We start from the raw sequence: 17,037 nt of genomic DNA, 5'->3' as shown, positions 1-17,037 counted from the left end.
ATTTAATTCATTTTTTTATTATTTTAAATATATTTTGTTTTAAACATTTCAACATTTAAATTATTGAAAAAATTATTGCGAATAGGTTTCAAAATTAGATTTGACTTAGTTTAATTAGCAATTTAGTTTAATTTGTTTTTCAATCCTGCTATTTGTTGTGACGCACCAGAAAGACAGATAATAATGCGTATTGCACAACGTTGCTGTATTTCTTTTCAAATTCCTGTATTAGGAAGGAAAACTTCAACTTCAAAACTCAGTCGTCATGAATGCATGATTGCAAATGCCGCTTCTGTGCAGTTGCATTCGTTATCGCTTTGGATTGGGCCGGTCATGAGATTTCATTGCAGCAAGCGGTTTATGACCGTGTGCAACGTGCACGTGCTCGTAATGCAAGGCTGTTAAACGCTTGTGTTTGAAGTGATGACATTGCACCCCTCTGTCATTTACAGCCACCTCTTTACTTCCTGTCCTGACTTTTACTCTAAAAGGACTGGTTTCTTGATGCTTACTGACCTCCACCTGAATGAACTGTCCTAAAATGAGCATAAACAGCGGCGTGTGGGTTTGCGTGGATGATTCTGGACTAATTATAACATGAATGATGTTTGTTTGCTGACAGTTTACCATCTTATAATAGCCAGCTAATGTTTGAAGACGTCACTCTTAACATGCTTCATTACTGTATCTTATATGTGACCTGTACTTTCTACCCCGGACCATAAAATTGGGTAACGCTTTACTTGAAGGGGTGTGACACATCATGAATATGAAGGAGGTTTTATGGTGTATTGGTTTACGTCAAGTTGTCATAACAAAGGCATCTCAAACAATGCCACCTTTGCAATAAAATTGACATAACTAAGTGACACCTAATGACAGTTGCGATAAACATGCATAAAACCTCCTTCATTTTCATGCGTGTCTTGTCATGATTTTAAAGGCGACGTGTCAGTCTTATGCACCACTCTTTCAAGTAAAGTGTTGTTTTTTTTTTTTTTTTTTTCATGCTGAAAGAATGCTACGATGTTAAGTAAAGATCATGTACCATGATCTACCATAAATGTTAAAAATACATTTTTGATGAACTTAACTGATGTCTGCCAAATAGCGTCCGATCCTAACAAAATATACATCTCGTTCAGTTTTCAGATGCTATATAAATGTCAATTTCATAAAATATCGTGGTACCGGGTCACATATGCAAAACTTTGTATGCTCCCGGTATTAATATTTTGTGATTCTGTTCTTAACAGCAAATTCTTACCCTCAGCCTGATTATTTTCATCTGTAGCTATCACACCACTGTATGTAAACGTGGCTTGTTTATGACAGGATATTGCCCAAAAAAACCCCTCTGTTGTTCGTTGTTTTCTCATGGGTGCTTTTTATATATGGCGAATGGCTTTGATTTCCTTTTTTTTTTATCTGTAAAAATAACCTCCTGTCTTCAGCTCACCCCACGTTCAGCCTGCCGTGCACACTTTAATATTTTCCATAATGCTGCGGTGGTGGTGTTCAAAGGTGTTAAAACACATTTTAATGTCTCTTATCATCTCCCGATCTCTCCTCCCCACCTCTTTGTCTGTATCTTTCTTTCCGTCTCTGCAGAGGACCATAACACTTGGCGCGGGCGACAGGCAAGTTATCCAGACGCCCATAAACGACTCCCTGCCTGTGAGCGGCTGCAGCGTGGCCCAGCTTTTCAGACAGCTTGGTAAGCCAATCGGCAGCAGGCTTAGGTGCTAAACAGCAAATCAGCTTCATTAAAACAGCAACAGTTGGTGTCAAGTGTCAGATGTGGTCGGTGTAATCTCCACCTTGTGTTGTTAAATAAATAACAGAGGAAGTGGGGCTGATATTTTTAGGCTCGGCTGACCTCTCTCTCTCTCTCTTTGCAGGAATTGTAAACGTTCTGTGTCTGTTTTGCGCTGCTCTGACGGAGCACAAGATCCTCTTCCTCTCCAGCAGCTACCAGCGTCTGACGGACGCCTGCAGAGCTCTGCTGGCCATCATGTTCCCGCTCAAGTACAGGTAAAGAGGGAACGTCCTGGCGCCCAATTAATTTGCTTCATACTGATTCCTTGTTTTTAATGCCATGGTTGGCTTTAAAAAAAGATTTGAGTACATTTATTTGAAATAAAAGGTGAAATTTACATTTCTGGTTTATTTTATTTTTTTTTTTATGTATTTATTTTTTTAGAATAATTAATAATTGACAATTTATAATAATAATAAAATAATAATAAAACATAATAGTATCATTATTATTAACAGCAACATCAGTATTATCATTGCTATTATAACAACAACAACAACATTATTTTTACAGTTTTAATTGTTATTAGTATTATTATTAACCATAATAATAATTATTAGTAGTGCCGTGTATTATAAAATAAATTTATTATTACTACTACTTAATAGTAACTAGAATTATTATTAATGACATTGATTATTGACTACTGCTCTACTCTGTTACTACGCCTAGTAATTAAATTAAATTAGTTTATTTGTGATATTTAGTGTAATAATATTATTATAGCAATAACAATAAAATAACAGCAATGTAATATTATAAAAATAGTTTATTACTATTATTAACATCAAAAAAAAAAATCACTGTTACTATTATTATTAACTATTAGAATGTTAATTAGTAGTAGTAGTAACTCTGCCTAATTATATAAACTTTCTTTGTGTATAAATATGTATGTATAGGTATATATATATATATATATATATATATATATATATATATATATATATATATATATATATATATATATATATATATATATATATATATATATATATATGTATATATATATATATATGTGTATATATATATATATGTATATATGTGTATATGTATATATGTATATGTATGTGTGTGTGTGTGTGTGTGTGTGTGTATATATATATTTATATATTTTTGTTTATATTTAGCTTTATTGTTGTCGTCTTTTACAAATAAAAATACAAAATGCGAAAGCATAATAAACCCTGATTAAAAAACGGCAACAAAACATATTACATCCCATTTATTATTTCTTGTTAAAACATATCTTTGAAGAGATTGTTCAATTTTTCTAATTTGTATCACCCTCTCCACCTCTTCCATGTCTTTATTCCCTCTCTCTCCAGTTTCACTTATGTTCCCATCTTACCGGGAAAGCTGCTGGAGGTGCTCAGCACTCCGACGCCCTTCATCATAGGAGTCAACTCACACTTTCGCTCCGAGACCCAGGAGCTGGTGAGATTTCTCTCTTTATTCATGTCGTGAAACGGAGAACATAATGCGACACACTTCGGGACATTTAGACTTTTGAGATGAGGTTTGATCAGATATCTGGCATAAAGTGCAAGATGAAACGGATGCAACAAAGCACAGCGTTCCATGCTCTCGGTGCATGGCAGCTAGTTTCTGTCAATTCATCTTGCTTTTCTGCCTAATTATATCACATTTTTTTAGTCTAGATTTAGACCTCCAACCTGTTTTTCTAAAAGGTTTAACCTAAATACTGTATTATCAAATTTTTGTATCAAAGTTCATTTGATAGGGTTGAATTTGACCAGATTTTCTTTCAGTTTCTGCCTCCATAGTAATAAAATCTTCTCAGTGGGAAATTCCTGACCCGTTTTTCTGATGTTTATCGAACAAATATCACCCCGTTTTTTTTTTTTTGTGCCGAATGCGGTAAAAATGACCATTTGCTTTAAAAATTACACCTACTAGACTGTTCTGTACTTCTAAGCTCGCGAGGAAAAGTTGAATGTTCTTTAACGTTTACATGCAGTGACTTGAGTTCTCATTGGCTAATCTTTTTTTTTTGTCAGAAAAGGCTGAATCGTCTCTGTGTGTCAGAGTTAACCGGTTCGATCTTGCCTAAAAGCCTCCCTCAGAGTTGACGTCGTGCATATTTCTGCATCTGCCCATACAAAACAATAAGGGTCCGTATTTACTTGGTTTTATTCACAGCTCGATGTGATCATCGCAGACCTGGACGGAGGGACGGTCACTATTCCTGAGTGTGTCCACATATCCCTGCTGCCCGAGCCGCTTCTTCATCACACGCAGACCGCCATCTCGATGGTAACCGACTGGTTTTACCCGTTTGGTGGATGCATGCCAGTCAGGGGTTGAGTAACCACTCGCAGAGTTAAAGATGTCGTAGTTGACATTAAGCTAATTTGACAAACCGCAGCAAACCGAGGAAGAGTTTAACGGATGGATTGGGGCTATAACAACGCATGAAATAAATATTTGTCATAATGAGGTTTTGTGATAGCGGTAGGTAAATGATTCTCGGCACACATTACTCAACCATGCGTACTTCCTTGTTTAAGTTACTTACCGCGAGTAAGATCATAGTGCTGATAGGGATTTTACAGTCAGCTAATTAGTAGTTGCAATTGTAGGGCAATATTGTATATATAAAAAAAAAAACCTTTCTTCTTGAGAATCAATAAAGCACTCGACTTATGAGTCAGTATGTTATTCAAAGGTGTTTTTTCCTTTTGGATCTAAATTTAGAAATGTGTAAATTCTTAGACATTGTCTTATTTTGGCATAACATGATAGAGGTTTTCCATGTTACCTGCTGATGGCAGTTAGTATTTCATTTAACTATTTTTAATCTGTTTTCTAATATACTCGTACCAACATTTTTCCCATTAAATTCTCCAAAAAAAGAAAAAAATAAATTAGCACAACAAACTTATGTTAACATAGTAGAACTAGTATCATATGTTTATTGTTTATTAAACCATGCTTTATTTCGTAAAAACTGATTTTGCTAAAAATATATTTTGCCATATTGATTGCTATAATATCTAATTATACTTAGATATACTTTAGTGCTTCCTTAATTTATACAAGATTAATTATTGGCCATTAACAGGTTTTTTTTTTTTTTTTTTTTTTAAATCATTTATTATTAAATGATGTATTTTATTTACTTGTACCAATAAATGACAAAAATATTTTAATCTCAGCTGATATTTAATATATTATTCATTTCCGTATGCCATTTTCTTTTTTTTATTCAATATATCAGCTTTAAGATGATCGGATTCAATTGTTCCGTTTATTTTTCCCTCACATTTTTATTCAAGCTAAGCCAGTTTAATGTCAACAACTCGAAAACTTCCTTTTCAATTTTACCGTATGAAGTATGAGTCACTTTTATGCCTAGATCTTTTCTGAAAGGAAGTTGCCTTTCTTTTCAGGAAAATGACACCGAATAGGGTTTTCCGTTCTGTGCTCATACCTAAAAGTGTCCGGTTGTCTGTCTGTGTTTGTTTAGATTAGATCTAAACCGGCACAGAAAGGTCCGTGTGTGTGGCGTTCACATTTTGCCCCCCCTGGAAACGAGCCCAGAGTCCCACAGTCACTGCTGAGCGTCTCTGGCGCCAAGGCAGACACAGCATCCCGGGCTGAAGTTGCGTATGCATGTTTGAGTGAGCAGGGCTCACATAACCGCATCCCCTCAGGGAGAGAGATGATAATCACGGCTGAAAAAAAAAGAGAGGACCACGCTTCAGTAATAATCCCATTTCATCTGCTTAATTGCCTGGAAAATGCAGGGTTTCTTCGTTTCGATCCTCGGTGCTCTTTATCGTAAGGTTAAAGATGCTTCTGATAGTTGTGTAGGCAACTGCCATGTCCTGTGCCTAATCCTCTACCTTTTCAATCGGCTAAGTGAGTTTTGTTATTAGCTCCAGCTCCGGACAGCAGCTTTCTAGCCGGGTTTGGATGCAGTCGCGGTAATAAATACATGAGTAGCTTTTACTAGTATTTTTCTGTCGTCACTGAAAGCGATAGCATGGGTAGTCCGTCGGATCATATTCGATGTTTAAATGCAGTTTTGTGGAGTAGGATTTTGTGTACAAATGTAGCGAAACCAAACCACCGACGGAATAATGGTTTTGTCGCTTAACAGAAGCTCAGTATAACAAGGAAGATGCGTGATTTATTGCTGTTTTGTCTTGTCATGAACACAGCGAACATTGTGTTTTAAACTGTTGCGGCTCACATTAAAATGATTTATGACTTGAGGTTTAAAATGGTGGCATTGTTGGTCGGGGTGTAAAAGAATTGTGTGATGCACCAATGAAAAATCAGTGCATTTATTACTGAATGAAATAGTGGACTCTAAAAATATTTTTCGGTTCTTGTACTAGTATAAAAGTGAAAAGTGTTGTTATCGTTAAAGGAAGTAAATCTATAACTTATTAGGAATTTTGTTTTCGTTCACTTAAAACTAAAATACAATAAAATATAAATATTACATTAAAACATTAAAATAATAATAAACATAGAAATGTTATCTTGGCTGCTAATGAGAGCTAAAAATAATATCAAAAATGTAAAAAACAATAAAAATATTTTAACACGACTAATAAACATGGCAAATCACGTAACATAAAATTGTAACTAGTTAAAATGAAGAAAACATTAAATAGATAACTTTAACGTTAATAAACACTTTACTAGTACATAAATAATACAGTAGCACTGTATCCTGATCTCTAATCTGCTTAAAACTCAAAGGAAACGTTTAGCTTTAACTTTTTAAAGTTAATTTCATGTGATGAATCATCTAGCAAGCATAATCGATGTCAGAGCAAATATTTGCATGCAGCATTATTTTTATTGTATTTGTATTACTTGGGGTAATTTCTTAGAAAAGAAAACGTCAGAGTCATGGCTTATCAGTGTCTAGATGTATATAGCAGGCAATCAAGTAGTGTACGGTATTATAATCTTGATATGTGTGTGTGTGTGTGTGTGTTAAAGGTTCTCGATCCAGAGCTGGAAGTGGCTGATCATGCTTTTCCTCCATCTTCCGTTCAACCATCCACACTTAAAATTCAGGTAAAATGATTTGTCATTTATTTCCGGTCTGTAAACCCGCTTGAATAAGCATCAGCGTCTGACATCACGTCTGGAAATGCTAATTGTATTGACACTGAAACCATTTGGGTGGACGTGACACTGCAGGAAGTGATTGTTTTACGAGAGTGTCATTGTTTTGTGCGCGCTGCAGGATAAGGAGATCCGCGCTGTCTTCCTGTGGCTGTTCGCGCAGCTCTTTCAGGGCTACCGATGGTGTCTGCATATAATTCGCATCCACCCTGAACCCGTCATACGCTTCCATAAGGTACTAAAGAGACGCATTTCAGACGCAAGCGCTCCAGCAAAGTCATGGGCGGGCCTTTAAAGCTTGCTGTTTTTTCTCAAGGCTGCATTTTTGGGGCAGAGAGCACTAGCTGAGGATGACTTCCTGATGAAGGTGCTGGACGGCATGGCCTTCGCTGGGTTCGTGTCCGAGCGGGGTCCTCCGTACCGGGCCACAGACCTGTTTGATGATGTAAGTCAAGATGTAAGGAAATTGAGAAGGATGTCTTCTTTTCGTGTTTATTGATCCTTACTCTCTTGTTTTCTTTCATCGTAGCTCATAGCAAATCAGGTGGCGCGTATTCGACAGGAGACAGGAGATCATCACAAAGTGATGAGGCATATTAAGGAGCTGGCTGATCAGCTTTTCAAAAATGTACGTTTAATTCATGCATCTTATCAGCTGTGTCACGTGATGCGTTGAATCACCAAAATTGGATAATTAAAATATCCAAACTTTTGTTTTGAACTAATATAAAGAATATTTGCAGTCAGTGATATCAGCACAATATAAGATAATAACCAATATTAATGGTTTTTATATTTTTTTTTGTATAACTTTCACACAAATGAATCATTCCGAATGCTCGCTCGCTTCTCCGAAACAATAAAAAAATGGATTTCCTGTAACCAAACCGTTTCTGTTCCCATTGACTTCTATGTTATGGACACAAAATACACTAGAAGTCAACTGGAACCAAAACCAGCAATTAAGCATTCTTTAAAATATCTACTTTTATCGACTTTATTATGGGATGAGTGCATAATAAGTAAATAGTGTGTGGACTGTTGCTAATTGATGTTGATAACTAAGGTCACTTAATTTTAAAGTCCTATACTCAATATTATTACTACTACAACTTCTGCCTCAAACTTAAAATTTGCTGCTTATTAATAGTTAATAAGCTAGTTGTTAAGTTCAAGTATTGGGTAGGATTATGGATGTAGAATACGGTCATGCAGTATTTGTGCTTTGTAAATACTAACAAACAGTCAAAATAATCAGTCCCTATGCTAAAGTGTTACAAACATTAATATCATTTAGGCAAATTTCCATAGTTGTGATGCCTAAATAAAACAGTTGTATTTTGTGCTTTAAATTTTAAAATGTGAATACATTTATTACATTTTTGAATTGTGTTATAGCATAGTTATATTTTGTCTCTAAACACAAAATGTCTCAAATTTTTTCCACCTAAGGAAAACCCATACCCGGCAGTAACCATGCACAGAGTTCAGAGAACAGCTGAAAGCGCACAATCCCGGCTCCCGCAGACCTCTTTCCCGCAGCTGGACGAGGTCTCCGTGCAGCTCTTTATAGACCACGCGACGGCAAAACTCAGAACCGCCCCGCCTGTGGTTAAGGCCGAACTGAAGGGCATGGTGCCGACCGGACCTCCACTGGGTGAGGTCGCAATTCTGATGTATAGGGCCTATGAGTTCTGTGATGTGTAAAAAAAAAACTTGGACCCGGCCGCGGAATCCAGTCATAAAAATGAAATTTACTGTGTAAAATAAAATGCCATGGACCATAAAAATGATACTTTTGGAAAAAAATTAAATGCTGTTTGTGAAAAAAATACACATATAACATTAAACAAACTTGTCGTACTCTAAGTGATGTGTGTTTGTTTTAATCTTCGTTACATTCATCTCCCTGGATTCTAGCTGACATAGTGGACAGGAACGGGAATGTTCTGGCCAACAGCGCCAGGAGGTTAGAGGTGGTCAGGAACTGCATCACATACATTTTCGACAGCAAGATGCTGGAAGCCAAGAAGGTGCGCACCTCCTATTTATGCTTTTCTGTTAAACATAACCCAGATTTATGGTGTCTGTTTCTGCTAAAGCCTTTATGACATGAGTGTATTCGTGTGTATATGGGTGCGCGTTGACTTGTTTGTTTATGTCTGCAGTTAATGCCGGCGGTGTTACGGGCTCTGAAAGGTCGGGCGGCGCGCGTCTGTCTGACCCAGGAGCTCAACCTGCACGTGCTGCAGAACAGGGCCGTTCTAGACGACCAACAGTTTGACTACATCGTCCGAATGATGAACTGCACGCTGCAGGTAAAACACAGCAGTGTCTTCTTTCAAGAAATCACACACCGCGCGTTTATGAGAATGTTGCGCTGCAATAAGGAAGTGGAAAATATGATGTTTTGGTTTAGTTTATGATCGCTGTTGATTGTGTTATCATCATATGCCTCCATAAATTGAAATTATTCGAATGGTTTAGTGTCTTAGTATAAAATATGCATCTATTTTATATATTTTCAGGATTGCTCGCATATGGATGAACATGGTATTGCTGCTGCCCTCCTGCCATTGGTCACCGCCTTCTGCCGGGTGAGTGAAGATGTGAATGAGTTTTTGTAGGTGTGCTATAAGTTGAGTTAAGTTATAGTAAGACAAACGCTTTACCAAGACGAACGGGGAATCTTTAAGAGACAAGAAGAGGAAACACTTCGACTAGAGTAGGACTTGTTGCACTTGCAGCTAAATATGTTAACTAGGTCAAGTAGTTGGATAACTTGGAAAGTAACTTGGATTGCAGATTAATAATGGAAAACACATGCAGATATACACTTCACTTTTGAAAAGGTCAATATTGATGACTGATTGCATTTCTTTTGTAATAAAGTACTGGATAAAGGGGGGAATTTTCTCAGCTTGTGAATTTACAGCGTCTGTTTTTGTTACAGAAACTGGGTGGAGGCATCACTCAGTTCGCCTACAGCTGCGTTCAGGAGCACATGGTGTGGACGAACATGCAGTTCTGGGAGGCCATGTTTTACAGCGACGTTCAGAAACACATCCGAGCACTGTACCTGGAGAATGGAGAGGAGGGAGACGCATCCGGCCCTGTAAGTAATTTTATTGATTTGTTTTTTAATTAAAATTTTTTATTTTATATTAATTTTATTTTATTCATTTTTATTTTATTTTAAAGGATACATAACAGTTTCACCCAATCTCATGTTAATCTGAAGTACCTATAAAGTAGTAATGCAGCCTACGTATTTTCTAAAAAATCTTTAGATTTATGGTGTTTTTAGTTTTATCGTAATGAAAAAAGCAGAGCTCCTGGAGACAAGGCGTGCCGTGTGGGTGGAGCTAAAGAGTAACAAGCAATTGCGCGGATTGCAACAGAGCAGACATCGGATGCCGTTTCACTTACCGTCTGAAGTTCTGAATCATGACGTGGTCTTTTAAAGCATCTCTCCAACTTTCAGTATTAAACGATGTGCACATCCAGCGTCAAACTGGGCCTTGTTTATAAAACGTTCATCAACAAATGCACTCGTGAAACTGTTGCTGCTCCAGAAAAACGAACTGCACGTAAGGCTGGGTTCATTAGGAAGCTAATGGAAAAAAACCAAACTTGTATGAACCCGGGAGTAAGATTTTTGTTACAGAAATACTCCAATACTACATATGTCCAAAAACTTCATCCACGCTTAGCGTATGGGAAACATATGCAGGAAAAAGCTGGGTACCACTACTTTAAGCATATTAGAATGATTTCTGAAGGATCATGTAACACTGAAGGCTGGAGTAATAATGCTGAACATAACTACAGCTTTCCTGAGCGTAATATATTTAAATAATATCTCACCAGTTCTTTGAACTTTAATGTATGTTCTTCGTTTTATGGGAAATAAAATACAAAAAATGGATGTATGAAAAATGTATTTAGTTTTAAGCATTGCATTTGACCCGTGACTTCTGCCTCTTTCAGGATGTGGATGGGGTTGGGGGTCAGAAGCAGCTGAGTGCCCTGGAGTTGGCGTCTGAGCAGAGTCGCCTGTGGCCAACGCTGAGCAAAGAGCAGCAGCAGGAGCGCGTTCAGAAGGAGGAGAGCACGGTTTTCAGTCAGGCCATCCACTACGCCAACCGCATGAGTTACCTGCTGCTGCCGCTCGACACCAGCAAGAACCGCCTGCTGCGAAACACCGGCCTGGGAGACGTGGAGAGCGTCAGCAACAGCTACGTCACCAACAGGTGTGTGCTGCTGTTTTTAGGCACAAAAACACATTGTTTGATCAAAGTCAGTGCTGTGCAATTCAGTGTAATGCAAATCAAAGCAATGCAATGCTACTCAATACAATATGATGCAACGCAATGCGATTCAGTAAAATCAAATAAAATAAAATGAAAGTAAAAACCAACAAACTGACCGCTAATTGAGTTTTCTGTTCGTTCAGTATTGCGGGCAGCATGGCTGAGAGCTACGACACAGAGAGCGGCTTTGAGGATGCTGAGAGCTCGGATGTTGCGAACTCTGTCGTCCGATTCATCAACCGCTTTGTTGACAAAGTGTGCAACGAGAGCGGCGTGACCAACGAACACCTGAAGGCCCTTCACACAATGATACCCGGTAAAACTTTTGCGTTTTAACTCAACATTGAATGTGTGTGCATAGTGCATAATTGGTCTTTTAATTTCATATTTTTTCAATGTTAGTATACTAAGATGTTTTTTTTTTTTTTGTTGTTGTTTTTAGATATCGTTCAGATGCACATCGAGACATTGGACGCGGTTCACAGGGAGAGCAAGCGACTGCCGCCCATCCAAAAGGTAACCAACTCATTGTTTTATGTTCCGCTGGGCAGGAAATGCAGTGTAGAAAACCAGGCAGATCCACTCACATCCTACATCAGCTCCTCCACCCATGAGTCAGAGTGCCACGGCAGGTACGTTTGCGTGACCGCACTGCTTCACTGACCGTGGCCTGAGTGATGCATGCTGGTCTTATTGGCCTGCTGTTTTGAGCACACTTTAGTCTGACATTCTGCTGTGCTTTCCTTACAAAAGTGAAATTTTCTCATGGGTCTTGGGAAAATAGCCTTGATGCTGGCATGCTGTTAAAAAGAGAATCAATCAATCAATCAATCAATCAATCAAGGATCTTCGTACAACATTATCATTATGCCCCAGCAAAAACCCTTCATGCTTTATTTCATATGTTTTGACATAACTTTATCTAGACATTTCCTTCGTATTGCACAATCGTCTTGTTCTTGTACATAACCTCAGGGCAGTCTTAAAGGCATAGTTCACACTAAATTCAAAGATATCTTCACACTTGTATAATTCCAAACATGTTTTTTTTTTTTTTTTCAACATAAAAAAACTAAAGTTACATTTATTTGTTCATGCTCATCTCCTTTCGAACATTGATTTAATATTTTTTTTAATTATTTTTTATGCCCCCTTGTGACATTCCAGATATATTTGACTTTGTTTCTTTTTATAAATTATTTTAGTATTTAAAAAAAAATTGAAAAATTAAAATTATTATTTCACTCTAAAATCAAAGTTATATTTACTTGCTCATGCTCTTGTCCTTTCAAACATATTATTTTGTTTTGACGATATAGTAATTTTTCGTAAAGAAATGAACGCCTGCTAAACAAACTACTATTTTTGTTTTCCATGGAACAAAGTCAAAATGGGTTTGGAACAACATGAGCAAATTTACTCGTCTCCAACTCATTTAAGCACAGAACAGTGCAGTGAAGTGTGATAGAGACCTTGCTGTGTTTTTTGACTCCATTTTCACTCCACTGAGTTCTAAAGAAAAGTACTCTGTGCTGGAGAAGCGGTCATGCATCTTTCATCACTCGATGCCTAGCAACCAGTGCTGTCACGGGGACGCCAGCATTAAGCGATTTCACAAGAAATCAAACAGGAGAGTGTGAATGGAGCCCACCTGCCGTACAGCTCCAGACAGATGGACTCAAGAACAAGAACACATTTCTCTGGAAGACAGTAGATGCTCGTGAGATCTGTAAATCATTCAGAGTCTCAGCGCTGAATGTGATGAAACGTGCTCTTGCATAAGAGTCTAGATGGTGTTTGGGTCTAGATGGAAAAACTGGCTTCGCTTCACTGTTTTTTTTTTGACTCGTACTGCATTTGTTTATTTGGGAAAAAGGCTCAGTGGAATAAACATAGGCTATTTTTCCCAGATAAAAAATGTTGCTTCTGTCATTTCTGGACATGGAATTTAATTCGAAGAACTGCGGAACAGAATGTTTAACATCCCAATTATAAATACACTAATCTTAAGTATCCCATGCCTCAAGTCAACATGAAGTCAAAATGAACCCTATTTACTTGGCGATCCATATAAACGGTCCCGTTAGGGATAATCTTTCATCTAAAATATTGTAATTTGCAAATTAAGAATTTTTTCATTTATAATAATTTATTATTTAATAATAAAATCTGTATTTTATTTTCATGAAAATTATAATTTGATTAAATGGTCATTTTCATTGCAAAAAAAATGTAGATAATTTAAATTGGATCATTATGGATATATATATATATGATGCATTTGATATTGAAGCATTGCTTTTGTGATCTCTTACGTAAAACCCACATTTCATGATAAGTTCCCAGTGGATACAATCAGTCACACTTGAAAGAATATCCCGTTTCATTCTGAATTAATAAATCCCATTATGACTTCAGATTCATGTTGGCCTGAAGCTTTCTGATAAATTTTGTCAATTAGACTGAAAGTGTTTTTACATGCTCGAGAAATGTCAAACTGACAGAGAGGAAATGTTGTGATTGATCAATTTCCTCTATCTCTTGAAGCGTTCTGCATGTTTGGAATGAAGCGTGGAATAATTTTTAAAAAATACTTTATCAACTTGTACATGTTACATATTAACTTTTCTCGCCTGTTTCTCTGTTCTGTCTATTTGACTCCAGCCCAAGCTTTTGAGACCCACGCTGCTCCCGGGTGAGGAGTTTGTGATGGACGGTATGCGGGTGCACCTTATATCTGACGGCCGAGAGGAAGCCACGGGCGTCATGGGTGGTCCGCCCCTGCTGCCTGCCGAGGGAGCCGTCTTCCTTTCTAACTACCGCCTCATATTCAAGGGAACGCCTACCGACCCTCTCGGTACGCTCCTATTGGTCAAAAGTCATGCTTCTCGCTGGGCTTGATTCGCATAGTTAGATTAGAGCTGACGTCTTTGCAGTCAGGCTGTAGGATTCTGCTGGTCATGAATTATAGAAGTTTCCGGCTCGTCTGAAGCGGTTTTCCTCGCGCTGTGAAATCGAGAATGAAAATCAATGTGCCTGTTACGCAAAAAGCCTTTTTGTAAGTGCTTTAAATGTTGCCTTACGTGCTTGTATTGTTCAGTTGGAGAGCAAGTGGTCACCCGCTCCTTCCCCATCGCCTCCCTCACCAAAGAGAAGCGGATCTCTGTTAACCTTCCCATGGATCAGTTAGTCCAGGAAGGTCTCCAGCTGCGTTCCTGTACCTTTCAGGTATTGGGTATCACCTGACCTTTCTCCGTTTCCTGTTTCTCCATAAATCCACAATACATTAAGTGCACAGAAATCCTTTTTATTCCGTTATTTCAGGTAAATATTATATATTTTAATGAGATTATTTCACTATAACTTTATATAGATTTATAATGAAATGAATTTGAGTTAAAGAAAAAATATTTTAGAAGCGTTCGCAAATCGATCAAGTCTTTAAGATGACTTTTTTTTTCTCTCTCGCAGCTGATGAAGATCGCCTTTGATGAGGAGGTGGCGTCAGATCTCGCGGAGGTGTTCAGGAAGCACATGCATAAGCTCAGATATCCACAGCACGTCCAGGGCACGTTTGCCTTCACCGTGGGTCAGTCTGCAAAGCTGGCGGTGGAGCACAAGACCAAGGACAAGAACCAGTCGCTAAAGTAAGAACTCACCGGATGCTTATCCTTCTCTTTCAATGAGTGTCAAAAGTTTGTGTGACACAGCTCCCAGTAGACCGTTTCACACACGCAAATTCTTTCCCGATCCAGCCTCTTCCTGTTTGGGTCGTGTGGGTCCCAGTAGCACTGGTTTAAAAACAGAGAGAGAGGGGAAATGATGTGTTGTGGCTCTGACAAGCAGTAAATTATTCAGCAGTGGAAACTGCAGTATCTTGCGTTAAGATCCTGCGTTAGCTGCAAATGGGTGTCATGGCAAACTCGGATGACGTTCTGGGCCAATCGTCTTCAGATGCTTTTGAGAACAGCTTTTAGCGTTTTTTAAAAATACACATAGACTTGTGTATATTTTCATATATACTGTGTGTGTGTGTGTTTATAGATACATAATAAATGTACACACAACACACATATATTTAATGAAAAATGTTTAACGATTAATTGTTTGACAGCACTGACTAAAATTTAAATAATATAATAAAACATTGCTTTTATATTTAGCCTGATTATTAGTATAATATAAATTAAGCTTATTATTCATACATATTTTAAATTACATGAACAGTATGAACAGTAAAAAGAGTGTCTGTGTTTTGTTTTTTTTAATATTTATCTCTTGAAATATTTTTTTTTAAATATTTTATGTTTTGAGTCTTGTTTATGTCTTAAACATAACATAAATCAGATTTTTAAAGTGATTAAAACGTTTGAGCCACTGTTTCTTCTAGAACGCTGTCTAAAAACCTTGTTAAAACTGCAAAGAGGACCATTGGGCGTCAGTATGTAACACGGAAGAAGTATTCACCACCTACCTGGGAAAACCGCAGCAGTTTACAGTCAGAGATGGACGAGGATGAGATTTCTGGTAAGAAAAACATGCACACACACACACACACACACATAAAACCTTGCCTATTTCCACCTGATAAACTGATGTTTGTGATGGTTGATATGTGATTGTGTAATATTATGCATCTTTTCTGACCGAGCAGTGTCTGAAGAGCCTGACCAGAGTTCGCTCACGCTCTCCTCCACCATCCGTTCGTCAGACCGGCAGACCATGAGTAATGTGGTCGAGCGGGCCTGCTGTCGGGACTATCAGCGGCTGGGACTGGGGACGCTCAGCAACAGCCTGACCCGCTCCAAAAACGAGCCCTTCCGGATCTCCACCGTCAACCGGATGTACACGGTCTGCCGAAGGTGAGCTCCAGGATTCTCAGAAACTGCTAAACCGTAGCATTGCAATTATGCCTAAATCTCATTGCCTCTCTGTTTGTGTGTTTCAGTTATCCAGGGTTATTGATCGTGCCTCAGAGCATCCCCGATTCCACCATCCAGCGCATCTGTCGCTGCTACCGGCAGAACCGCTTCCCTGTGGTGTGCTGGAGGAACTCGCGCACCAAAGCCGTGCTGCTGCGCTCGGCCGGCCTGCATGCTAAAGGAGTTGTGGGCTTTTTTAAATCACCCAATGCGCCCACTGCAGGTCAGAACCAGAAGTTTTTTTTGTTTGTTTTTTTTTGTCAGGAAATACACTATATTGGCAAAAGTATTGGGTCACCCCCTTTCAATGAACTGGTTTAACTACTTTGGTAATATCCATGAGTACGAGTCTTAAAGTTAAAGCGTTTAATGATATTCATATGTACAAGTCATAGGTGTTTAGTGATGAGTTTTTGGCTCAAGGACTGCATTTAAAGTTCAGATGGGATTAGGATTTGGCTTTATTCAGACCAGTCAAGCTTTTCCACACTGATTCAATCAATCATTTCTTTTTTTAATGTTTCGTTACACACAGAGGCATTGTCATGTGAGAATAGATAAGGGTCCTGTCCACACTGTTGCTATAAAATTACAAACACACAATTTCCTTAGACTAGAGGACTTACTACTGGTCTACAGCCAGAGCTTATTTATGGTACAAAAAACGGGAACGTGTTTGTGTTTGGTTTCAGGCCCGTCGCAGGCCGACTCCACCAGCCTGGAGCAGGAGAAGTATCTGCAGGCCATCATCAGCTCAATGCCCTCCTACAGCGAGGCCAGCGGGAGGAACACACTCAGCGGCTTCACCTCCTCACACATGAGCAACTCAGGTAAGGGTTAACCTTCATCCCTGACCTTCCTCAACCCTAAC

General features: G+C 38.3%; 1 protein-coding gene across 5 annotated transcripts in view; it reads left to right on the top strand.

The window, feature by feature from the left end:
- sbf1 (SET binding factor 1) overlaps nt 1-17,037 on the top strand; it is a 45,234-nt gene that overhangs the window by 21,273 nt on the left and 6,924 nt on the right. For all 5 annotated transcript variants that reach the window (XM_043236353.1, XM_043236351.1, XM_043236349.1 and 2 more), the window contains 23 exons: nt 1,612-1,717; nt 1,902-2,034; nt 3,148-3,256; nt 3,983-4,096; nt 6,803-6,880; nt 7,053-7,166; nt 7,248-7,376; nt 7,461-7,559; nt 8,384-8,588; nt 8,852-8,964; nt 9,100-9,249; nt 9,460-9,528; nt 9,885-10,046; nt 10,922-11,184; nt 11,388-11,560; nt 11,687-11,760; nt 13,909-14,101; nt 14,345-14,472; nt 14,716-14,891; nt 15,635-15,771; nt 15,899-16,106; nt 16,193-16,389; nt 16,859-16,996. In XM_043236353.1, coding sequence (XP_043092288.1) covers nt 1,612-1,717; nt 1,902-2,034; nt 3,148-3,256; nt 3,983-4,096; nt 6,803-6,880; nt 7,053-7,166; nt 7,248-7,376; nt 7,461-7,559; nt 8,384-8,588; nt 8,852-8,964; nt 9,100-9,249; nt 9,460-9,528; nt 9,885-10,046; nt 10,922-11,184; nt 11,388-11,560; nt 11,687-11,760; nt 13,909-14,101; nt 14,345-14,472; nt 14,716-14,891; nt 15,635-15,771; nt 15,899-16,106; nt 16,193-16,389; nt 16,859-16,996 — 3,268 coding nt within the window. The remainder of the gene's footprint in view (nt 1-1,611; nt 1,718-1,901; nt 2,035-3,147; nt 3,257-3,982; nt 4,097-6,802; nt 6,881-7,052; nt 7,167-7,247; nt 7,377-7,460; nt 7,560-8,383; nt 8,589-8,851; nt 8,965-9,099; nt 9,250-9,459; nt 9,529-9,884; nt 10,047-10,921; nt 11,185-11,387; nt 11,561-11,686; nt 11,761-13,908; nt 14,102-14,344; nt 14,473-14,715; nt 14,892-15,634; nt 15,772-15,898; nt 16,107-16,192; nt 16,390-16,858; nt 16,997-17,037) is intronic.

This window comes from Puntigrus tetrazona, chromosome 4 (assembly GCF_018831695.1).
Source record: "Puntigrus tetrazona isolate hp1 chromosome 4, ASM1883169v1, whole genome shotgun sequence".
NCBI lineage: Eukaryota > Metazoa > Chordata > Actinopteri > Cypriniformes > Cyprinidae > Puntigrus > Puntigrus tetrazona.
The sequence above is the reverse complement of the archived record's forward strand: the minus strand, read 5'-3'. Positions and strand labels throughout refer to the sequence as shown.